Genomic DNA, 25,856 nt, shown 5'->3' on the forward strand with positions numbered 1-25,856 from the left:
TGCGTGCATCCAGCTTCATTCCCACTGTAGCCGGGCTACAGTGTCACTTTCACAGGACACAGTTAGTACAGTTGGTCCAGGCTGGTTCACACTGGACGGACCCTCTGGACCCTCTGGCCTAGGAGTGACACGTGGCAGGGTACCGACGGTGGTCTAGTGGACCTCGTGGCCAGGTCACCACATGGCTGACATTTATGAGCCGTTGGTGGCTCTTTATGGTGGTACATAGGAGTGGTAGCGGTTGGTCATCGGATTATCTTCTTCGCCTTTGGTCCGGCGTCATCAAGGTAGCGAGTCTTACACAGAGCACTGCTCCACCATCCCTGCACATCTGAGCCTCGACACCCCTCTTGTACCTGTGAGTTCTGGGCTGGAGCTGAGTGTGCTGCCACGCCAGAGTCTGTACATGGTTCTTTGAGCTAGTCGAGTCCACATGTTCTGGTTCACTGTTGTATCTCTGTTGTTATCCATTGTTTCTGTGTTTCATTCTGTTTGAGAGAGTTTTCATTTGTTTGAGTGAGATTGTCACGCACATTGCACTGAGGGGCACCCACACTGGAGAGAGCACGACACATTATCCGCGCTACACCCACCAGTTGAACGCTCAACCGTTCACGTGAACGTGTTGGAGGGGGGGCGGGGGGGGGGGGGGGGATCATTGCTGTGAGGTCAGCGGCTGAACCGTTGCTTTGAGATGGGCGAGGCGGGCCTGGTTGACGTGGCAAGCACTTTTGGAACGAACGCCCTTTGTGAACGCGCATGTGCGCACCATAAGAGAGAGAGAGAGAGAGAGAGAGAGAGAATTGTCATCTTGCGTTATAACCAAAAAGTATCCGCCCTATACTCCTGAACAAAAAAGAATATCACATCTGCCAAGCCAAATGTAATACTCCTGAACAGGAGTCCCTTGGCTTCTTGTGAGTTGTTACAGGAGGCTTTTTACAGCGGATACTTTATATCAATCAGATAAAGGGGCTACCGTTAGAGCTCTAACATGTATATTGCTCAATGCTTATGTACATGTCTCTAATAAAACAAGAGCAAGAAAATGCAACCCTAGCCAGCTCCATCATGCGCCGATGTGTGCGCATGCGCACAAAAATGTGTGTGTGTGTGTGTAAGAAAAGAGAGAGAGAGAGTGAGAGAGAGAGAGTCCCACATCTGCATAGGAAGCCAAATGTTGTACACACTGCTGAAAATGACAAATAATGATACACTATCAGATCGTTTTGTTTAAAGCACAACATTATAAGGCCGATTGAGTAAAATATAACACACAAAGTTGTTCACTGGTTAGTTAAGCATCTATATAGAATTACAACTCGTCTCAGAGCTCGCGAGTTCAATCCTCTCCTCCCTGAATTTCTTCCTTATTGGATAAGCCCATCTTACATTATGTATCTATTCCTTTACTCTATTAGCATGGAGGCCCAAAAAAAGTGGGTGCTTACTATGAAAGAAAACCCTGGCACCCATTTAAGGCCTGCACTGTTAGCCCCTAGATTACAACCCCTTAAAAGGGTGGGTGTAAGTTCAACTTAGTACACTCTTGACATTAGCCATTAGTATTTCTGGACATTAAGCCTTTGTGTTAGCTCTCTAGGTGTAACAACACTCCTAAACCTTCTATTAACCATCCTTCCTATAAGCAAAAGGCCTCACCATGCCCCATTATGCTTCTTCCATATGACAAAAGAATTTAAAAAATTACTCTCAACCTGAAGAAAAAGAGGGCACTAGTGATGCTGCCCTTTTTCTCGGTGTAATCGCCTTTGAGTCATCCTCTCTTCCTCCTTGATGTCCTGAAGTATCTTCTTTATCCATTTCTTCTTGTCATTCAGCCCAGCCAAGTGAACCATGAAGTCTCCTTTCGAGTAAACACCTGTAAACACGGTCATTAAGTTATTCATACGAGAGAAGCAAGCCAAGAAGGTGCACCATTACTCCATTTTCCCACCTTGCCACACTGTCTTTGTTAAGGTCATTAGACGATGACCACTTTTCCAAGAAGGAAGCCATGGGTTCGAATTAAACACACACTGCATTTCGGGAATTCGAACATGCTGCCTTCGCTCTTCCGTCCGCATTGTTTTGATTAAAAACTTCAATGCATCATTATCTCCACTCTTTCGCTGACCAAATGGCCTAACGAAGGACGTCTGCTTCCACCAAAGATCTAAAAATTGAATGCTCCAGGACGAATTGCGAAAAAAGAACATCCCTGCAAGATTTATGACCTGATTTAATAGAAAAAGGCTCAAGGTGTAACAATGAAACCTTTAGACTGCATAGTATACCTGCATTTATTCCAGTCACATCTTCTGTGACAATAAAATCTGGCATATGATGAAAATTTGTGCTACCAACAATAGAGTTGATGATGTCGTCCTGCAATCTATGCCTTTAATTACTAAAATCGAGTAACCAAAGAAACCAGTAACACAACAAAGTCCATAATCCTAACAATACTTACCAAAGCAATAGTGGGATTTGTTACAAGCGAGTCCTGTAAAGCACAAAGCAAACAAAATCAATGGATCAATCCGCAAACTATCAAAACAAAGCCAAACAAAGGAAGTCCCCCCATACAATCAGTTCAACATTAGAATGCCACAATAGAATTCCTACGACTACAAATTCTATGTCCCACACTTAAATCAAATGCCTAGAAAGACAATTAGCCAAAACTGTGCTACAAGTACTTTACAGACCTTAAACTACATAGTATGTTTACCTTCAGAAGTTCAGAAGGGTCTGAACAAACAGACTATAGAAGGGCTAAAATTCTTGCACAATCAAAACACACAAAAACCTGGAAAAGAATCAAGACAATGAAGCACAACTAATTTCACATCTATTAACAGTTAAGAATAAAAAGATGTGGGACAAACAAATAAGAGAAGCTAACTTTTCTTTTTGGCACAAAATAGATCCATTCATAGGTGCAGTGCCCATATAGATATATCTGTAACTGGAGGGCACCATGTACGGACAGGAAAGATCAACTGGAACAGGCTTTAACACAACCGGAGCAATCTGCAAGCACTATAAATATCTGTAAATACTTGGAACTTAAAGAGAACTTAACACTTGAGACGAGCCGCAGTGAGGTAGAGTTCCCCACTCAGATGCAATAGCCCCTCAATTAGGGGCCCCTTGCAGTGCCCATATGCCCATATTGGCCCGCACCGTACACACAACCCCCCCCCCCCCAAAAAAAAGAGAGTCGGCCCCAATTACACCTGCAAAAAGAAATACAATTCTTAGCAGACACTGACCGACTTCATGCAGACATGCCAATCACCATCCCCACTCTTGTCTAACCGTTACACTTGGTTTGTTGGGTCTATGGTACAGGTCCTAGACTCTTGTCCGACCATACACAAAACCAGTGCAACATTGGCCTATAGAACATTGTTACAACACTACTGCACTGGGTCCTATACAAGTCCATCCACTCAAAGAGGGTCTTCCAGAAATTCCATCGAATCCAACCAAGTTCAAACCAGCAAAACAGGTTCAAATAGATTCCAAACAAGTTCGATCAATATCAAACAATTTCAGAGTCAGAAAGACAGTTACCAAACAACATTCAAATAGTTCCAAACAAGATTGGACAAATCCAGACAATTGTAGACAGGATCAAACAAGCTGTCAATCCATTTAGCAAACAAATTCTCTTGTCTCGTATACATAGAAGTGGATATCGATCTCCCATGCTTCCAAACGCTTGCAAACCCGTTTTTCTTTGTCTAAATGGATCCCTCCACCTGTATTTGTAAACAAACCACAAGAGGATCAAGAAACATCAATTAGACACCTGCCTGCTGAAATTTTCTGTGGAAACGGTAATTTTTACTTGAAAACCTAATTTTTCAACATAGTCCGAATCAAACTTCCTTCATGTCAATTCGAAGGGCTTGTCGAGAGATCAGCTTTGACTTCTACAGCTTTGACTTCTACAGATCCCCAAATCTCCAAATTCTCATCCATTATAGAGATTTTAGAGTCTTCATGTAACTCATTGATGAGAAACCAATATATTCTTCAAACTCATAGTTCCGGTTACAATATGTAAGTAGGACCAGTTTGCTTATTGCAAAAGCAAACTGCTGACCCACATGCCGATGGGAAGATTGACTAGAAGGGATTTTAACACAACCGGAACAAATCTGCAAGCACTACAAATACTTGAATTGAACAAGAACTGTTGAGAGGGGTCCACTCATAAACACTCTTATAAATCGCTTCCCCAAAGCACATATTTGAAGGCCCTCGGTCTATTGCTTTTACCCAGCTTTTAGGGTCTAAAAGCTCAAAAAATAAACTGCTTAAAAACCAACCTGGCACTCCAAAAACTACAAAAGTAAATGCTTTCAATGATTGTTGCCAAATCATGGCTCTGCCCTAAAAGCGCCCATCAGCAACTTTGTGAATTCTGCCCTAATTTGCGGCACAAACCCGCTACATATTGCGGGCTGCAACATCAGCACTTGGGTCCTCCAATCCAGTGGAGGAGACTCCCAAAATCACACCAGCATATATGCAATGGCTATATCTATAAGGGGGTAAGAAGAGCCAGACAGGTGGCCACAATAGTGCCATCAAAGGTCATGCTCCATCACTAAGGGACCTTGACCACCAGAGGCTAATAAATGCTCAGCGGCACCTCTGTACTATCCTGATGTCCATATATTGTCCTTTTGAGTGTGGATCAGCTCTAACCAGAAAGCCCTACTGATGTAATGTGCAGTGGAAGTGATTTATGGTGATAACTAAGGTGAGTGCTCGATGCGTACTCAAGGTTCCCTTTAATTCATGAGGGAGATGTGCAATAGACTAGCGATAGAAGAGAGATACTGTGAGTGAAGGTTCGGTGAGTGATAGAGAGAGAAAGAAGACTAATACTAGATGGGGTCCCAAACCCCCCTCCAAGGCCTGGCTGCTCATAAGGTACTGAGGGTACTAACTTATGATAAATAGGTGACCTTGGGGGTCACTTTATAGTGAACAAAGGTTGGGTCGAGTAGATGTCTGATAAAACCCCACGATTTGCTACAATAATGTTATTATGTCAATTATTAATGATTTATTAACTCACTTTATAAGAGGTGCTTCACATGCAAGGCAACTATCTAGGCTTGTCACTAAGCTATTTTATGGGAACACTCCCCAGTGCCTACACCTAGCGGACATTGGTTGTGCTCATGTGCAATTAGAGGGCATGCAACTACTCTGAAGTGCTTGAACATGCACGTCCTACATACAGGCTCACAAGGATGCCATAACACTTCCTAGGCTGTCTAAACCCTAGGAGTAGGAATTAGCTTGTCCACATGCGCATAGGATCAGATATGCACGTGACATCCCCCCTTTTCAAGATAAGGTACTGGTATCAAGCTGCATGGCTTTCGTGTTGTCTACCAACAACTCACAATATACTATGAAGAAATCTTCACTACCCACACTTCTTCATGGGTTTCATTATACTTGAACTCCAAAAAGGACTCCAGTGCTTGCTTCTTTAAGCTGCAGCAAAAGCGATCCAAGAAAAACCGCTTCGGCTCCATTTCTTCTACATCATCTACGATCTCGGGTTTGTCCTCTTCAAGAATCTTCTTTGGAGGATCTCCCATTCATGGAGAGATCTTTGTTCTTTTAAAGGACTCGAAATGGACTATGCATCCTAAAAGACTGTGGATGAAATGGACATGAAAAAAGTGACAAAGTGCCAAACTTTTCAATGAGTGCTTGCCAAGAATCTGACCTAAACTTAATTTTTCTACCTAAAACAATCACCTCCGGCAAACCCCAAAGGGAATACCAATGCTTGATTGACAATCACGCTATTGCTTGTGCTTGCCAGCCATGAAATGAGCATGCAAAACTTGTTGGCATGATCTACAATGGTGGAACACAATGTGTTCCTCGAATGCATACTTTCTACCTTTCCTAAAGTGATATTCATGCTTTTGTGCTCACTCATGAGTGAATCATGGGCATCGTGCAATATGGAGTTCCTATGAGAAGGATTTGGTTCTAGGTTTCACAGCTATATTTTTTTCCCTTTCCTTTGAATTCACCTACCTTGGGTGATCCAGTTCCCCAGGTAGAGATTGTTGAAGAGTTTTGGCAGTTATCCATGGTTCGGGTGCTCTCTGTTGGAATTAGGTTTGCAGAGAAACACACACAGCTTGGAGAAAACGAAGGAAGCTCAAGGCACACAAAAGAGAGTGTGTTACTTAGTGTGTAATGGAAAGATAGATAGCCCTAGAGTGATGGGCGTATATACAATGCACGGGGAAAAAACCTCCTAAAGAGGGAAAAAATGCCCCGGCGGTCCTAGTGTGTTCACACACATCACTACCACATGTATACGGTAACAAATCCCCCATGGAGTGATGCGGTGAACGAGAGCTGGCACATGAGTAAAGGGAAGTGCCATGCCCCGAGGACAGGATCAGTCCACAAAGGGGAGTAAACCCAAAGCTTTGCGGAAAGCTTCAAGCTTCTCACGAGACAATGCCTTTGTGAAAAGATCTGCAAGGTTGTCCTGTGTTGGCACATAAGCCAAGTTGATCTCTCCTGCTGAGAGCCTCTCCTTGACATAGTGGTAATGCACCTCAATGTGCTTTGTGCGAGCATGAAAAACTGGGTTTCTCGCAACTGCCAATGCGCTCTGACTGTCAGTGTAGATAGTGTTGGCAGTGTCCTGTCCAACACCCAAATCAGCCATAAGGCGTCTGAGCCATACACATTCAACCGTAGCTGTGAAGATTGCCCTGTACTCAGCCTCACAACTCGAAGTGGCCACAGTAGGTTGCTTCTTGCTCAACCATGATATACATGAACTGCCAAGCTAGAAACAAAAACCACTTGTGGACACTCGCGTGTCAAAACAACCAGCCCAATCTGAGTCCGAAAAAGCATGTAAGTCTGGCGGCAATGATCCCCCCTTGGGATAAAACAAGCCAAGATGTAAAGTGCCACTAAGGTAGTGGAAAATCCTCTTGACAACCTGCCAATGCTTAGACCCTGGGCTATGCATAAATCTGCTGACCTGTGAGACTGCAAACTGAATATCCGGCCTCGTGTTGCATACATAAATGAGGCAGCCAACAACAGTTTGGTAAAGAGTGACATCAGCAGGATCGCCAGCATCATGTAGACTCAACTTCAAACCTGTTTCCATGGAAGTGGCAATAGGTTTGCATTCCTCAAGTCCAAACTTACATAGCAATGTCCCTATGTAACTTTTCTGACACAAGGCAATACCACCATCACACTGCTTAAATTGTATACCCAAGTAATGATGCAATAGCCCCAAATCTTTCATCTTGAAAGTAGCATTCAAATCAGCCTTAAATTCAGTAATATGTCTCTCATTTGGTCCAGTGATCAGCAAATCATCAACATAAAGAACCACAATGAGAAATACATCATCCTCACGCTTTACATACAATGTGCTTTCTGTTGGACTGTTACGAAAGCCTCGTTTAACCAAATGAGTGTCAGCTTTCTCATACCAAGCAAGAGGAGATTGCTTCAACCCATACAAAGCCTTCTTACATCTGCACACTTTGTCCTCTTGTCCTTTTATGACAAAACCGCGAGGCTGCGTTACATAAACTTCCTCAAATATGTCACCATTCAAGAAAGCAGTAACAATGTCTGATTGATGTACATCCCAACCAAAATGAGCTGCCAATGCACATAGAAAACGTACAGTAGTCATACGACAAGTGGAAGCAAAAGTCTCTTCATAATCTATGCCTTTTTGCTGTGCATAACCTTTTGCAACAAGTCGAGCCTTATGGCGATCGATCTCACCATCCGGCTTGCGTTTCAACTTGTAAACCCACTTCGTACCAATGGCCTTTTTGCCAGGAGGCAAATCACATAAAGTCCATGTGTCATTTTCTATAAGTGCATCATATTCTGATTGCATGGTAGCCATCCAATTTTTTGAATTTTGTGATTCATCAAAAGACAGAGGCTCCTCAACATCATGTAAGCTAGACACGGCCAAAGCATAGCAATCTGATGCATAAGATGCATGGCGAGAGCCTGAACGAGTACGACTAGACAAAGGTGCATCCAATTTACTGTCACGCAAAGTGTGCATGTAGCAGGCTACAGTGTCACTTTCACAAGACACAGTTACAGTTAGTACAGTTGGTCTGGTCTGTTCACACTGGACGGACACTCTAGGCAGTGACACGTGGCAGGGATACGGATGGTGGCTTAGTCGACATGTGGCCAGGTCACACTTAGTTGGCTGACATTTATGAGCCGTTGGTGGCTCTTTATGATTGTATCTATGAGTAGTAGCCGTTGGGTCATTATCATTGTCTTTCATGGATGGTCTGGTCATCGTCTTGGTAGCGAGTCTTACACAGAGCACCTTGACACTCACCCTGCACATCTGAGCCTCGACACCCCCATTTGTACCTGTGAGTCCTGGGCTGGAGCTGAGTGTGCTGCCACGCCAGAGTCTGTACATGGTTCTTTGAGATAGTCGAGTCCACATGTTCTGGTCCACTGTTGTGTCTCTGTTGTTCTGTTGTTATCCATTGTTTCTGTGTTTCATTCTGTTTGAGTGAGTTTCCATTTGTTTGAGTGAGATTGCCACGCACATTGCATTGAGGGGCACCCACACTGTAGAGAGCACGACACATTATCCGCGCTACAGGTGCTCTCATTTTGGCGATCACGGTGGGACCTGAACTGAAGTCTCACTCTGTTGAGTAGCTGGTTTTCTTCGCTTCGCTTGTGCAGCTTGTTGGTCTGGTCCAGTTTCACCCTTGACAGCTTAATCTAGCTGGTCTAGTCTCTCGCCTTACTGGTCTGGTCCTCTCTCGCCTTGGTCCACCCAGTCCTCGTCCCGGTCTAGTCCTCCTCGTCCTTGGTCTAGGCCTTCCTCGTCCTGGTCCAGGCCAGGTGGTCTAGTCACTCGCCCTGGTCTAGTAGAGTCTAGACCAATGTTCAGCCAAGTGAAGGTCGTCTTGCCCAAGTGAAGGTCTTCTTGCCCAAAGCTTGGTGGGGTTGGCAGTTACTGCATGACACATACAAGGAGGTCATTGGAGCGTCAAAGTGCACTACTGAGTCCTCTGAAGTACTACCACAGACGGCGTCAACCCTTGGTGCCCAGTAGAAGCATATTAACCCCATTACCCATACCTACTCATACGGCTACCTCCATTCCTTCGACCGGTTCTACATCCTCCAGGTCACCTTCTCCGGTAAGGCTCTCCCCCATTTTGTTACAGCAAGCTAGTGAGCAACAGACTCAGGAGCAAGAGGCCATGGAGGAGCTCACAAGTGTTCTAGCAAAGGTGAACATCAAGTTCCCTAGCTTTAAGGGTCTCTCCACAGAGGATGCAGACGACCATGCTCGGAGGTTTGTCTCTCTTTGCAGAGGTCGTGGCCTCAACAAAGAAGACGCATACCTGGTGCTCTTCCCCTCCACCTTGGATGGTCTTGCAAATAAATGGTACAGTCAGTTTGCTGAAAACCACTTTACTACTTGGACCATGTTAAGACAACAATTCTGTGAAGCTTTCCGACCAAGGGATTATCAAGAGAAGATTCTAGATGAGTTGGCCAACCTGTTGCTCGAGCCCAAGGAGACATTTGCAGAGCTCATGACCAGAACAAAGTCCCTGGTCGCCAAGCTGCCTCAGCAACCAGGGGAATTCATGGTGAAGAAGTGGGTAGAGAAGGCTCTGCCTAAGACTTCTCAACAGAAGCTCAGAGAAAGCCTCCGTCCTGAAGCCAGTCTGGAAGACTTTGTTGCTACTGCTACTAGAATAGAGGGAGCAAGAATGCAGTTCACTAACTCTCCTCAATTAGATACTGCCCCTGTACTCGTGGACAATCCATCAGACCCCTTGACTTCTTTACGAAGGGAACTGGAAGCCCTAAAGTTACAGCGAGCCCTTCAAGAAGAGAGATCCTTCTCTCTCAGACAGGAGAAGCCTCCACATCAAGAGGCTTATGATCAACTTAAAAGAGAGTTAGAAGAGCTCAGGTCTCAGCAGGAGACTAAGGCTATGGTATGGTGTAGTTCATGCCGCTCTCCAGGATACCCTCCACAGGACTGTCCCCTTCGCTCTTATTGCCACTTCTACGAAAAATCGGGTCATGAAGACAAGGATTGCTACTATATAAAGGGATTGCACAAAATACAGCAAAGTCTTGGTCCTACTCTCCAACAGGGGTTAGCACCAGCATCCAACATGGTTTCCCACTACGGCCATCCCAACTACATGCCACCTTTGCTCAATACCCCTGCTGTCCAAGGTATGTCAAGTACTTTCCCGACTCAAAGTTTTTATAATGCTAATGCCACCTCAACCCCTCAGAGCTTCTACACTTCAACCTCCAACTCCATGCAGCAACCACCTCGTCCCCCGTTTCGTCCTTCCAATCGGCCCATACTCTGCTACAGATGCAGAGAATATGGGCATTATCAGAGCAAGTGTCCTTTACCTGAGGGGTCCCCTCCTTGTCGTCATTGCCCTGATTCGAAGGATCACTACAGTAAGGATTGTCCCACGCAAAGGACATCCACATCTTCAGGCTCGACTCAGAACCAGTAAGAATTCACCTTCCCAAAGATAAACTTGATTACTGTGAACACCGTGCCTCAACCATCACCTGCTACTCATGTGGTTAAGCCACTGCAAGTGGAGGAGCCTGCTGGTGTCCTTACTCGGGCACAAAGAGCAGCTCTTGGTCTCAGTCTGCCCACACGTCCACCTCGCCAATCCCCACTTCCTCAATCTGGTCTACCTGACCCAAAGGACGAGTCCTTCAAAATTGCTCAGAGCAAACCAACTTCCCTGTTATCTGACATTGATGGAGCCTTCTTGGAAGCAGTGGCTGACTTGGAACAGATTAAGGTCCCAAAGGGAGCCCAGTTCGAAGGCGCCAAGCCCACAGCAGAAGCCATTTTGAAGAATACTTTTCAGCAGGTGTCACTATACGACATGCTAAGGCTCGATGCAACACTCAGAAGTGACACCCTATCAGTCATTCAGTCTCTGTACCCGGGGGTTGAGCCTAGTGGCGGGCACCTCCCTGTACAGCCCTCAGAGTCTTATTTGATTTCCTATCCAACTACTCCCCTCACCGATTATAAAAGTCCTCGTCTCACTGTATCTATTCTTGGGCACCAGCTATCCGGCGTCATCGTTGATGGTGGATCTGGAATCAATTTGATGCCCGAATTCACTATGATGGCCTTAGGTCTACAGCCTACCCGACCTGCTCCTTTCACTGTTATATTGGCCGATCAGAGAACAGTCTACCCAGTGGGCATAGTCGACAAGATGCCTCTGAAGGTACAAGATTTCACTTTTAACTTGAATTTTGTGGTAGTTAATCTTCCCCAGGTAGAGGGAGGTTATCCCTTGCTGATTGGTAGGCCATGGTTGCGACATACGAAAGCACTTCACGATTGGGGAAACTACGCCATGTGGATACATACTCCTGGCTCTCCAATGCAACAAATTCGTCTCGAAGGAGGTATGGATCCGGTCATTCAACATAGCTCTTTGTCAGTAGAGTCCAACCCTGACTTGGAGCAGCTGGTCCCTCCTGATGGGTCCGATGAAGACTTACTGCAGTGGTCAGAAGCTACCTCTTCGATGCCATGCTATGTAGTCTCTCTTCAACCTTTGCCAACAGATTCACCCTCTCCCCCGAATCCTACACCTGAAGCTACACCTGAAGCCAGTAATCCCAGTCAGCCAAGTGCGCCAGAACCAAGTGGACCGGTCTCTGGTGACCATCCTTCAGAGGGTCCCTTGATGGAAACCGTCGGCCTAGGTGAGCCTATAACCCACCATAGAAGGGGGAAAAAGTCTCCCTTGCAAGAGTTGGCCAACATCCCAGCTCCTTCCTTAGCCTCCACTCCATCTGACTCTCCACCCATGCCGGAGCACTTTGAGGTATCTGAGGATTTACCATTCGCAGAGCTTCCATCAAGATGGTTGCAGGAAGAGTATTGCAAGAAGAGTATGCTGATTTCAACATTGATCAGACGCCAGCTCATAATGTCCAAAAGCTCACAGAGGTGGCACGGTCTTCTCTCCCTGACGCAACCTCGCCCACTGCACCGCCTGACCCAGTCAGAGAGGTCAACCTAGGCGCTTGGTTATGGGATCACCCGCTCTACTCGACCAGGTAATCTCTTTCATGCGCTCCTTCAAGGATGTGTTTGCCTGGTCTTACCACGATTTGGAAGGAATCCCAACAGAGCTAGGAGTCCACACAATTCCTCTGGTTGAGGGGGCTAAGCCGGTCAGAGGACAGGCTTACAAACTGAATCCCAAGTATGCAGAAGCAGTCAAAATCGAGTTGGAAAAAATGCAAGAAGCAGGTACTATTGTACCAGTAGAGCACTCAAAATGGTTGTCCCCTATGGTTATTGCCCCAAAGAAGAAGTCCAACAAAATTCGAGTTTGCGTCGACTACCAGGCTCTGAATAAGGTCACAATTCCGGATGGATTTCCGACCCCTTTCTCTGAGAGAGTCCTCAAAGATGTCGCTGGCCATGTACTGTATAGTTTTGTGGACGGGTTCAACGGCTACAATCAATTAGGAATACATCCTGACGACCAAGTCAAAACAGCTTTTGTGACTCCCTAGGGTATTTTCATCTACACTAGAATGTCTTTTGGGCTTAAAAATGCACCGCCTTCTGAATCGCATAGTATATCTCATCTTTTGTCCTCTGCTTACTGATCACCTTCGCATATTCATGGACGACTTTTCCACCTTCTCGGGTGCTCAATGTTCGACCCCAGTAGAAAATCTAAAGGAGCATCTTGCTTAGCTCTCTGCAGTCTTCCTCAAGTGCAGAGAGGCACGTTTGAAGCTCAATCCGAACGAGTGTCATTTTTTGGTCACCGAGGGCACAATGTTGGGCCATGTGGTGTCTGCTCAAGGTTTAGCACACCTGACCCATGGAATCTGCTTCAGACTTCTATATCCCGTCTCACCTTATTGGATGAAAGCCGCCGTTTAGCTTCACATGCTCTGCAAGCGGAGCAACTTCGTCGCAAAGCGTGGCATGATCGCCACCTCAGAAAGCCGAAAATAACGCAAGGCACACTGGTGCTACTCTATCAGGCAAAATATTTGAAAAAAGCGAAGAAGCTGGTTCCAGCTTGGCAAGGGCCCTTCGTGGTGGAAGAGATTTTACCACAGGGGATAGTCCAGTTAGTCACTCTAGAAGGTGTCTCCCTACCGCTGGTAAATGGATCCAAACTCAAGATTTACCATCACTAGAGCTGACTTGCCATCATCACTGGCCCTGGTGATAGTATACTTCATTGAATATGGTGGTATTATACCTTCATCAGTAGCCTTATTATTGTTCCTCTTCATGATTCCCGTTTTTCTACTATTTTCCCTGTCACCGAGTCTTCTCCATCCCATCTAAGTTGTAAGCAAATATCAATCCTCTCTCTGATCTTCTAATTCCCTTTTTCTCATCTCAATTGTACTCCCAGTAAGGATCTCGGATCTGCTCTCATTTCATTCAACAAGTCACTTGATTTTGCCCCAGGATTCAGCGTGTCTTTTGATTTATTTTAACTCGGAAACATCTCCACTCTTTCCAATCCACGGTTATCCAACTGTCTCATCTCCACTCTCAGCATCTTTGCTTCTCTGTATCAATCTCTCTCTTCTCTGTGGAGTTCTTCAAAAGAGGCAATCCCATCTCCACTCTTTTCTTTGATAAGGTTGTTCTTTTGGAATATTATCAGCTCTGTTCTGAGTAGGAACATTCACTTTCCTTAAGTTCAACAATCGGTCATACCAATCTTTGAGTTCTATTGGGCTGATTTTTAAGTAAAACTCCTTAAATCTATGGAAGCATATGATTTTTGAGTTCTCTTGGCTAAGTCTCTAACTCTCTAACTCTCTGAGAGAGTTCTATACGTACGAGTGCATCTGATAACCTTAACATCCCTCGCCTCCACCCACTTTTGCCTGAGTTTTTGCCCTAGCCCCTAACTTTTGCCTGAGTTTCTGCCATCGCCCCTACCTTGTAAAACTCGCCTCAGCCCACCCTGCCTAGGCATACCCATATAACTCACCCCTACCCAATTCAAACTCGCCCCTACCCACTTCAATTCGCCCCTACCCAGTTCCCTCTCAATTCGCCCCAGCCCTATTGGAATCGCCCCACCCAGTTCCCTCTAAATTCGCCCCAGCCCAAGAAAATTCGCCCCAGCCTCAAACTCACTTACTCGCCCCTACCCTATTGCATTCGCCCCAGCCCTAACTTCATTCGCCTCTAACCTCTTGATTCGCCCCTACCTACCCAATCGCCCCTATACCCTAAACTCGCCCCTACCCCATTGATCTGCCCTTACCCAATGCACCTAGACCCTAACCAATCTGCCTAGCCTCAATCGAATCCTCTCGCCCAGCCCCACCCTAATTCGCCCCAGCTCACCTTCTGTCCAGCCTCTCTGCCTAGCCCAATCCCAAATCGTCCCTACCACTGGCTTTTCTAGTATCCTCGCCCCCTACCTGAGCAACTCCCTACCATCACCACTACTAGCGTTTTTCGTCCCAAAGTTTCTATACTCCGCCTTGGTCTGCATCTGACTGATCCGTGGTGCTTTTCCATCACCTGGTCTACTAATCTACTCACTGTTTTTTTATCCACCCGGACCTCACCATGGCAAGAGGTAGCAAGAAACAGGAGAAACAGCCAGAAGGAAGTAGCAAGAGAAAGGTAGAGTTGAAGAAGAGGAAAGCTCTGGTTGCAGAATCAGAGAGCGAAGCAGAGGAAGTATCTGCAAGCAACAGCCATGGCATAGATGACTTTACCTCCAGTGACCCAGTGATGAGAGCTACAAAGCAGACTCAGCAGCATCTGATGATTCAGATGTAAATTCCGAGTCAGGTGCTTCCAGTGATCAGGAGGAACATTAAAAAGTGGCTCCAAAGAAAGGAAAGCAGCCGATCATCACTCATGAAATCAAGAGGCCTACTTCTTCGAAAAATCGCACAGCATTCTCATTAAATTTTTATATGCAGCAACCTCGACCATCTCTCAGTGAGGTGCTTTCGACTGCTCAACTACGGACTCTGGGTCTCACAGCATTGGCTGATGCAGGTTTCCCTGATACGGTTCCAGCAGAGATGATACATCAACTGTTGAAAGAATTTCCAAAGGTCCGGGGCCACAAGCTAACAGCTACAAGGCTTGGCCATGCCATGGGTATGACCAACTTTCCAGCTGTGAAGTCTACTACTCGCACTTTCTCTTTGTTGTCCAAGGATGCGACAATTCAAGCATGTCAAGAGCTACTGAGTTCGGATCACCCGGATTATGAGCGAAACAGACGGCTTCTCGCAATCTTCAGGTATTACTTTCTGGCTCGAGATGCCAAAGAAGACAAGGAAAAAACTGATCTTCTCACTACCTTCTCCCACTGCGACGGGCTCTACTGTTTAATCCACACCATCCCTTGTGGATTCCACCAGATTCTCTTCAGCTCTTTGCAGTCTAGGGCTAAAAGATTTCGGGCCCAAGTGCAGTCTGTGCGGTTAAGTTTTAAATGTTTTGCGGCACACCTCTTGGCATGGGTCATAAACATACCTATTAACCCAGATGAAGTGGATGAGGAGCAGGGAACCTCGAAAGGGAAAAGGAAATCCGTGAGCATGGAGGTTGACCCCACAGTCACCAAGAAAAAGAAGATCAAGGCGAAAGTGGTGAAGGATACAGTGAAGTCTCTACTCTCCTTGCCAGTTTCTGAGAGCCAGCAGACTAGGGTACATCTTCAGCGTCACACGTCTACTTCTACCCCTGGTTCTGCTATGGCGGCGCCAGTGTCTACTGCCGTTCCTCAAGACAGGATCATCACTTCACCCATATAGGATCCTCTTCCTTCTTCTCCCATCTTCACTCATACACGGTCAACATATCTCTCTCTCCACCTACAACAACAATCTCAGAGGCACCTACTACACCAACTGTACCTACTTCTAGCTCGCCGGTTGTGCCACATGTGCGCCCTCCTGCATCACATGCATCTGAGGGATCTTCAGGTAGGATCGACTCCACTTCTCGATTTCAGCTTTCAGAGAAGTTACTTCAGGACTCCAGAGCTGCTATTGCCACCATCGAGCTAGGCGTAGAGCAGCTAGCTGCAACGCACCAGCGTCACTCCGCCACATACGCAGCTATGGAGGGATCTCTGCGAGTTGCCGAGAGTGCCATCGCAGATCGAGATGCAACGATTTTTGCACTACGGCAAGCATTGAAGATAAAGTCAAGGATTATTGATGACCTAAAAGCACAGGTGCAGGGATTTCAAGAACTGCTTATGTATGGTAACAGGGCTACCCAGGCTCCTGTGGGATATGGATGGACTGGGCCAAGGATACAGGTCCAGAATCCAGCAGGCTTTGCAGCACCAGCAGGTCCCTCTCAGCCCTCTCTATCATGCCATGCTTCATATGGAGTAATAGACTGCAAAGCTTTCGTAGGACACCTGTTAAGTACATAAGTGGCCCACATGATGGCCTCAAGCCAAAAAGAATGCGGCAAAGCTTGACTTTTGACCATACATCGTGCCATTTCCGTCAGTGACCTGTTTTTCCTCTCAGCAACACCATTTTGCTGAGGTGTATAAGGCACTGTACATTGGTGTTTTATCCCACGACTAGCCAGAAATGCATTAAATTCATGAGACATATACTCCCCCCCTCGATCGGAACGGAGGGTGCTCATAGTACATTTCGAGACATTTTCAGCCATAGCCAGAAATTGTTTGAAGCACATAAAAACTTCCAACTTCGCTTTAAGCGGAAATACCCACGCATGCCTGGAGTAATTATCAATGAAAGTCACGAAGTACAGGTAATTGCCCAAGGACGGAGTTTGCATGGGCCCACAAACATCACTATGCACAAGCTGCAACCTGCATGTGGCCCTAACTGAACCATCCTTTGGAAACTTAGAACGCTGCATTTTACCCAGAATACAGCCTTCACAAACATGTTTGACAGGTGCTTCAAGAGGCGGCAAGGAAGCAACCATATCAGATTTTTGCAAACGCAGCAAACTGGTTAAATTCAGATGACCAAAACGTGCATGCCAAAGTTTTGCATCTGAAATAGCCCTTGAATCTGCAACAGCATTTGCAAAATTTTGTCCACACTTGTCATACAAAGTGAGCTTATACTTATACAGCCCACGGCACAAAAGCCCAGATGCAACAATTTCATCACTAAAACTGAGATCATGAACTGTACATCTGTCATCCACAAATTTGACTACAAGTCAAAGTCTAGCAAGTGCGGATACAGAAAAGAGATTCTTCTTGATCCCCGGTACATAAAGTGCATCAACAAGTGTGAAGGAACTGCCATTAGCAGCAGTGAGCACAATCTTTCCAACTCCCTTAACTGGATAAGAGGCGTTGTTGGCACAAGTGACCGTATTCCCATGAGGGACAGACTCGAGAGAGGTAAACAATACACGATGTGAGGTAATGTGCTTTGTAGCACCACTGTCGAAATACCACTCATGTGAATCTGCAGCAACTGACAAGCATGCATCATGGACAGCAGGGTTGTAAGTGCACTCTGCACTAAAAGCCCATTCTTCATCAACATCGGCAACACAGTCTCCTTTCACAGAAGACTCAACAATGGCTGCATTTGTAGTGGAACCAACATTTGCAGTGGAACCACCATCTTTCTTCTTAGCGTCTTTTGCCTTCAACTTAAGACACGACTTGATCAAGTGATCATTGGCTTTACAATAATGGCAACGCATCTTTTATTTGCCCTTATCACCAGAATTTCCAGACGAATTGCTGCCAGCAAAAGCATTAGGAACAGAATTTTTGCCACTCGTAGCAGAACCATAAGAAGTGGCTGCATTGCTGTTACCACCCTTTCTTTGAGAAGCAATAAAAGCCTGTTCAATTGCACGCTGTCTAGTCCTGTTTTTTCTGGAAAGTGACTCTTGTAACAGCAATGTGCATAATGCATCAAACTTGACAACTTCTGGATTTCCTTGGGTCATAAGTCTCCAAGTACTAGCAAAAGTCTGGTAAGAATCTGGTAAGGCATCAAGAACAATCTGCACAAGGGAACTGTCTGAAATAACTTCACCTACAGAAATAAGTTGCTCATTGATATCCTTGACACTAGCAAGGAAAGTGTCCATATCATCTTCCTCATGCATAATCTTCGACTCCAGCTCTTTACGCAGCAAAGCAATTTTAGCCTCATTGCGGCTTGCATAAAGACCTGCTAGAATATCCCAAAGCCTGTTTTGCAGATTTTGTTGAACGGATGTGAGGAACAATGGTGCGCTTCACAGACAACGCAATCAATGCATGAGCCTGCGCATCCTTAACATCCCAACGAGCTTGTTCTGCCGTAGGCAAAACAACTCTAACAGCTGCAATCCTTGCAGCAAGACCTGCACCATCCTCAACATCGCCTACGTCCTCAGAACCCGGACGTACATCAATGCCCTGCACAATGTTCCAGACACCCTTTGACACAAGAACATGTTGCATCATATAAGCCCACATAGGGTAGTTGTCTCCATCCAACCTGTCCTCAGTAGCAAACATCTTGAACACATCTGTGTTGTTGTCAGCCATGGTAAATGCTGCACCTGATGTGAAAACTGCCCGAAAATAGGAGAAACGGAGCGGGAACAACCTGTGCTATATAGCACAAATCGTAGAAGACTATAAGGCACCTGTTATGCAGAAAACAGCACTGACAGAAATTCTGCACAAAATGACGAAATAGCCTGTGCAGTACTGCCTGTAGTGGAAACGGAGGCCGAAATGAGCCCAAATCAAAATTCTGAGCAGACAAAGCTCTACGAGCTTGCCCAAAATATTTGTCAACCTGCGAACGCTTGCCAAAGCTCACTGAAATCGGAGAAAGTGAGCAGGCGTGTACTGGAGCAGCTGGCGACTAAGCTCAGGAGGACTTGACTTGCTCTGATACCAATTGTTGGAATTAGGTTTGCAGAGAAACACACACAGCTTGGAGAAAACGAAGGAAGCTCAAGGCACACAAAAGAGAGTGTGTTACTTAGTGTGTAATGGAAAGATAGATAGCGCTAGAGTGATGGGTGTATATACAATGCACGGGGGAAAAAACCTCCTAAAGAGGGAAAAAATGCCCCGGTGGTCCTAGTGTGTTCACACACATCACTACCACATGTATATGGTAACACTCTCCCTTCAGAGGGGGATATGGAGCCAGCTTGGGAGTCAGTTTGTGCAGACTACTTTCTTTGTAGTGGTGCCACGTACAACGAACAGAATTGACAACCGATTTGGTGGCTTTCGATAGCACCTTGTTCTTCTCTTGCAGAGCTTGGGTGCATCTAGATCTTGCCATATTAGCTACAATCCCAATATTGATATGTGTTCCTTTTTGTTGGATGTTTGTTTCCAATTCACTCTGAGAGTGAGGTGATACTCTCTCAAGATGTGTTCTAGAGAGATAAAGATCAGTAGCACTTTTTCACTCTCAGTTCCAATGAAGTCCCTTCAGATACAGTTTGGAGTTTATCATTCTATACAGTGGTTGGTTCAATTCTTTGGCATCTGACGGTTGATTTTCAGTAGCTTTGCGTGTCCCATTCTTTGGACTTCTCGTAGTAGCTTGGAGAGTATGGCATGTGCTATGTGATCGGAGATGCAGGTTACCGACTGTTTCCTCGAGGGTGAAGCACTTGAGAGTTGGAAAATGATCCGGAAACCAGTAGTCTATGCCTTTACCCTCAGTTTTGATGCATGCTCTTGGAGTGATCATGAAACCAACCCGTAGGGCGGTAGACTTTAGCTTCCCCCCGATTCTTTACTTGATAAACTTTACTTGACTTTACAACACAAAGGAACTCCATGAATAAGCCTATGATTGGAATTAACACTTCAAACAAACCACAGCTTGGCAGATAGAGTGCTCCCAAACAGACAATGACACCCTGTGAAACCGGCCTGTTCAATCCAAAAAGGGCGGTAGACTTTACTTTAAACCTTGATTTAGCTTTCACCCATTATTAGTCGTCTATTTTACCTGTACTTTCAAGACACAACAAAGGGGAGAGGGATACAAGCTGCTAGATTGCACCTATACGAGTAGACTGACACCAGATTGGCCCCTAACTTAGGCGCCCCTTTCGGTATTTCTTTATTGTTCAAAAGAGGGAATAAACGCTGTGGATCCCTATAAGCTGCCCCGCACAACCTTGGCTGAATTTTGATTGTTCCGGCCTCATTTCGGCAACATAACTATACTAGAACCCTTCACGGTCAGTATTCCCACGCATTAAATGACTTTCCTGACGCATACAGGCACTTTGCAAAACCTGGCGAGAATCTGCAGCACGCTGAATTCTCTGTTTTCAGCCCTGAAAATGCGCCAGATCACCTGTACAGCAGTCCCCTTGCGTCCCCGAACGTCCTGGGGGTATTAGGGTCCGTTTAGGACCAAAACCCTAAACCTGCAAAAATACACAGCAGGCTGTAATTTACTGTTTCGGGCTCCGTTTCGCGTGCCGGTCGCATCCGTAGCAAGTCCTCGAGCTCCCGCACCTGTAGGGCTACTTGCCCTTTGAATCGGACGAGATTTCGAGCGTGAAACCTCTCCGAATCACCTGTACCTGCGGGGGATTAGCCGCTAGCTAATCCAGTACCTGTGCAAGAGGCTCTTGCCTCGGCAATCGCGCATGAACCCACACAATTGTACATTGGTCAAATGAAGAGCCCACTAGTGGGGCATAACATACTGCCAAAGGGGAGAGAGAGGGCAGTGCGTAGCGTGCAGGGCATCACTCCTTGCACCGCACTGTACATAGGAGGGAAAGCAAGCACTCCATAGCTCTTAACCTGTGACAAAGACTTGCAAAATGAGCCTCCCAGCTATAAATCACGTTTAAGCCTTCTCTATAAGTAGTAAATTGGCCTCAGAGTGCCAAGTGTCACTCATTTGTGCATTTTCCCGCTTTAGACCCTCGGGTCTAAAAATATCTCACCTGCAACCTCTGTTGACTTGGCCACAGAGTAACAAAATGATCACCATGTCAAACTGCACGTAATGACACGAAGACATTTTCAGGTCCCAAAATAGCAGTTCCCTAAATTTTAGGAGATGCTACAATTGTATCTTTCTAGGTCATCCGACCCTCTTTGTACACTGCGGCCACATCCAGAACTGAAATGTAGCCTCTGTAGCAAAGGATTCCACTTTGGCTAGTCAATGACCCCACTTTGGCTAACCATAGTCTTTGTCCAACCTTACTGCTCTCTTGCCCTCAGGCCTGGACTCCCTCTGGACAGTTCCACACTAGCTATGCAATGCAGGCAGTTAGATTTCCCGAGGGGTGTTTCCAAAAAGTGAAAGTAAATAGATAATAAGAAAGAAATCAACAAAAAGCATAGATAGTAGTCACACGTTGGTGACATACCCCACTCTTGAAATCTCAAACGTCCTCGTTTGCATCTATGTCGTGCATGCTTACAGTCAACACTGATGCATTCAACACCTGTCGACACATGTACGACACATACATGCTCATTGTCAACCGTGCTGTATTCAACACCTTGTCGACTCATGTATTGCCTGAGTGTGAACCCTGTCCCAATGACATAGTGGTAGCTTCGCACTCTGCCATTGCTTTGAGTCACTAACTTTCCAATGACAAAATGGTAGCTGCACATTTCGCCACTGTTTTATAGTACACGTTGGATCCCGTAACACTTTCGAGCATACCCAAACCGACAGTTTAAGAATGCAGTTACACATGTACTCTTTAATAGAAGCAATCACTGTATCCTTGACAAACTGACAAGAAATACTCACTTCTATAGCACTAACCAAGCTTTTGGACATTCCATAAGAGCAATTGCCAAACTGACAATCTGTACAGCTCTAATATTCATGTAACAAGTATTTCATTTGAGCTCACTTTAAATACCATGTACATCATTTGTTTCAAAAGCCATTGTCACACTGACAATCCATGTAGCTCTGAAACTCAAGGGGTCAAGGTAGGTTGCAAACCGAAGGCTTCCAAGTAAAGTGATAACACAGTTGGTGACTCTGCAAGTTCACCTTCTTCCATCCACTTAGCATCCATTGGTGGATAGTTTCTGAACTTTACCAACTAACGCCTAGCAACCTTGCCTTTCACTTTCCTTTCTTTATGTGCCAAAATCTGTTCAGGGACCAAGATCTCGTCAAGTTCCTCGACTTCCGGCTGATCTTCCGCTGGCATATCTTCTGGCACATCACCCACATAGGGTCTGAGAAGACTCACATGAAACGCATTGTGAATCTTCGAACTGTCAAGCAATTTCAGCCTATATGCAACATCACTGATTATGTCGCATACTTGAAAAGGCCCATAGTAACGCATGCTGAGCTTTGGAAACAGTCTTTCCTTGCCCTTCATCTTCTTTAACCTTGCCTTTTCAAAGCGTAAAAGCACCCAATCACCAAGTGAATATACCACTTTACGACGGTGACGATCAGCTGCTTTCTTTTGCTTTGCCTGAGTCCTTTCTAAGGCCACTTTGACCTTCTTGTACATTTCATCCATGTCTTGAACATACTTATCTGCTTCAAATATCTTGTCCTTTGTATGCAGTATGGGAGGAACTTTCTCGCCACCTTCAACTATCTTAAAGGGTGCCTTGCCAGTTGATGAATGCACTGTATTATTGTATGCATACTCCACCAATGGCAAATACTGCTCCCACTTTCCTTTATGCTCTGACACATAGCACTTCAGCAGATCTAGGACAGTAGAATTTGCCTCTTCTGACTCCCCATTTGTTTGAGGATGAAATGACGAAGAGAATTTGAGCGTGGTGCCCATATTCTCAAACAAGCCTCTCCAGAACAAACTTGTCATGCGTGGATCACGGTCGCTAACAATCGACTGTGGCATGCCATGATACTTGAAAATATTGCTCATAAACAAGCGTGCCATCTGATCTGGTTTTATCTTCTTCCTGACAGGAATAAAATGAGCCTGTTTGCTGAATCTGCAAATAATGGTCCAAATACCATCGTTTCTTGTCTGCGTTCTCGGAAGATCAAATATAAAATCCATAGCAATACTTTCCCATGGTTTATCTGGAATAGGTAGTGGTTGCAATAATCCTGGTGCCTTTTGCCTGTCAAACTTGACCTTCTGGCAAATTAGGCATTCTCGCACAAAGGCATCCACATCCCTTCTCAGTGTAGGCCAATAGAAGAATGTCTCAACTGTAGCATCGATACCACGATGCCCTGCATACGGTGGGACATGACTCTCTTCCATAACTTTGCGTCGCAATGGCTTTGTGACACACAATCTGCCATGCATCATCATGAACCCGTCTTTAAGAAGATAGTATTCACGACGTTGTCCATCCATTAACTGCTCGAAGAGCCTTGCAAAATCTTCATCATTTGCATACTGTTCTCTCATATCATCAAGTTCATGATGATAAGGAATTGACACAGCTGAAATTTGTGGCTTCCTTGACAAGGCATCAACCACAACGTTCTTCTTGCCTTCCACATGCACAATCTGAAAATGGAACATGGACAAGATATTTGCCCATAGCATATGCTTCTCAGATAACTTTGTCTGTGTCAAGAAGTACCGCAAGGTCTGATGGTCCGTTTGGACAACGAAATCTGCACCTAGCAGGTAGTGTTTCCAACTTAAGAGCGCATGAATCACAGCCAGTAACTCTTTCTCATAGACCTGCATGGTCATCTCTGGCCCTTGCAAAATTCTGCTCTCATAGGCTACTACCTTGCCATCTTGCATTAGCACTGCACCAATGCTACTACCACAGGCGTCGCACTGGACCACAAATGACTTCCTAAGATCTGGTAACACAATGACTGGATCTGAAGTCATCTTTTCCTTTAAGAGATTAAAAGCTGAAATCTCTTTCTGTGCCATCTAAAGGTGACTGCCTTCTTTTGAAGAGCATGTAGAGGTGAAGCAATCTCAGCGAAATTTCGGATAAACCTTCTGTAATAGGAGCATAGTCCCAAAAAGCTTCGAACATCCTACACCGTCTTCAAATTTGGCCATGACTTGATCGCTTCAACTTTTGCAGGATCCATTCTGACACCATCCTTTGAGACAATGTGTCCCAGAAAGTGAATCTCTTCCAGAGAAAACTCACTTTTCTTTGCATTGATGAGCAACCTATGAGTGCATAGCTCTTTGAACACAATGGCCAAGTGATGCCTATGCTCCTCTTCATTCTTTGAGTAGACTATCATGTCATCAAAGAATGTACCAACAAACTGCTGGTGTGGACGGAAAATTTTGTCCATCATCCTATTGAACGTAGCAGGAGCATTTGTGAGACCAAAGGGCATCACTAAAAATTCGTAAAGGCCAAACGTTGTTCTAAAAGCAGTCTTGTGCACATCCTCTGATCTAATGCGGATCTGATGGTACCCACTCTTTAGATCTATCCTGCTAAACATAGCTGCTCCTTCTAATTTGTCCATAATATCATCAATTCTCGGTATAGGGAACCTATTCTTGATGGTATTCTTGTTCAGTGCACGGTAGTCGATGCACATACGCCATGAGCCATCCTTTTTCTGCACCAACAACACTAGAGAACAGAATGGAGATGAACTGGGCTGAATCAGCCCCTTTTCTAACAGCTCCTGTACTTGGCCCATTATCTCTTTCTGTTGAGCCGCACTAACCCTGTACGGAGGCTTATTTGGTGGGCTGCTACCTGGCACCAAATCTATCGCATGGTCCTCGGGTCTCTCAGGCGGTAATTGAGACGGTAATGAATCGGAAATGCAGTCACTATACTGTTGTAAAAACATTGACCTTTCTTTATCTAGCACAGATAAATTTGATTCATCACAATCTGACACTTCACGTGCAAAAACAAAGTACGCAGAAAGATGCTTTTTCATTACAGAAGTAATAGCAGAAGCTGATACAGTGGGAATAGACTCCCCTTTAAGCTTTACATCCAGAATGTGAGTCTTTCCCCTGCTCTATACAGTGATCTTTTTGTTGTAGGCATCCATGATTCCCTGTACACGAAACAACCAAGGAATACCTAGCAACACATCACATCCGTCCAGTGGCATGATGTAAAATTCTTCAACATCTACATAGGACTGGATATGTAGGCGCAACTTTCCGATGATGGGTGTCACAGCCTCTGTATGGCCAGGACATGCCAAACCTGCCTCTGCTGTATACCCCATCTCTTCAGGTCTGATTCCCAACTTTGAAGCCAATTCTGGGGAAATGAAGTTGGCTTTGGCACCTGGATCAAAGAAGATAAGCACTGTTTGATCCCTGACCTTTCCCCATGCTCTGCAAAGCTCACTTGCATCTAAATTTGGCTTGTCGCCCACCATATCTGGAACTAGACCAGCCATGGGCTTCTTTCCTTTCTTGTCTTCCTTGTCATCAGAATCAGCTGGCCTTTTCTTTGTAGGACAATTGTAAGCAATGTGGCCGGGCTGCTCACATATAAAGCATTTGTTCTCTGTCCTCAGGACCTTCTTTTGCTCTTCTGACTTGCGAGGAAAATGTCTTTTCCATTTCTTTGCTGGTCCCTTTTTTGATTCAGCCGTAGCTTTATCTTTGCCTGCGTTGGCTGACTCTTGAGTCCCTTTAGGAGCCTCATTGGGAACGTGCTTCTTGGCTGAATTTTTCTTGCCTGATCCTGCCTTGACGCCAGTGTTAAATTCACAATCTTCTCCCTTGAGCAAACCATTGCCAGTGTTTGCTCCCTCGATGAGCTGCGTCAAAGTAGTGACTTTTGTCTTCGTACAGTACTTTC

The 25,856-nt window shown here is 45.4% G+C and overlaps 2 protein-coding genes across 2 annotated transcripts in view; one reads left to right on the forward strand and one right to left on the reverse strand.

The window, feature by feature from the left end:
* Positions 1 to 1,224: 1,224 nt before the first annotated feature.
* The window catches only part of LOC147448994 (uncharacterized), a 48,944-nt gene continuing 24,312 nt past the window's right edge, over positions 1,225 to 25,856 (reverse strand). Inside the window, exons 2-5 of the mRNA XM_086521381.1 lie at positions 2,474 to 2,506; positions 2,298 to 2,388; positions 1,958 to 2,221; positions 1,225 to 1,882 (exon numbers count right to left, since the gene is read on the reverse strand). Of these exons, the coding sequence (XP_086377507.1) occupies positions 1,737 to 1,882; positions 1,958 to 2,221; positions 2,298 to 2,388; positions 2,474 to 2,506 (534 nt within the window). The 3' untranslated portion in view covers positions 1,225 to 1,736. The remainder of the gene's footprint in view (positions 1,883 to 1,957; positions 2,222 to 2,297; positions 2,389 to 2,473; positions 2,507 to 25,856) is intronic.
* LOC147448995 (uncharacterized) lies at positions 9,054 to 11,164 on the forward strand. The gene has a single exon (XM_086521380.1). The coding sequence runs from the start codon at positions 9,060 to 9,062 to the stop codon at positions 10,599 to 10,601; it is 1,542 nt and encodes a 513-aa protein (XP_086377506.1). The 5' UTR covers positions 9,054 to 9,059; the 3' UTR covers positions 10,602 to 11,164.

The sequence above is a fragment of the Adiantum capillus-veneris genome, chromosome 10 (assembly GCF_014529385.1).
Source record: "Adiantum capillus-veneris isolate H3 chromosome 10, ASM1452938v2, whole genome shotgun sequence".
Lineage (NCBI taxonomy): Eukaryota > Viridiplantae > Streptophyta > Polypodiopsida > Polypodiales > Pteridaceae > Adiantum > Adiantum capillus-veneris.

Excerpts from the sequence above, each read along its gene's own strand:
- LOC147448995 (XM_086521380.1), top strand. The coding sequence starts at position 9,060 with ATGACACATACAAGGAGGTCATTGGAGCGTCAAAGTGCACTACTGAGT.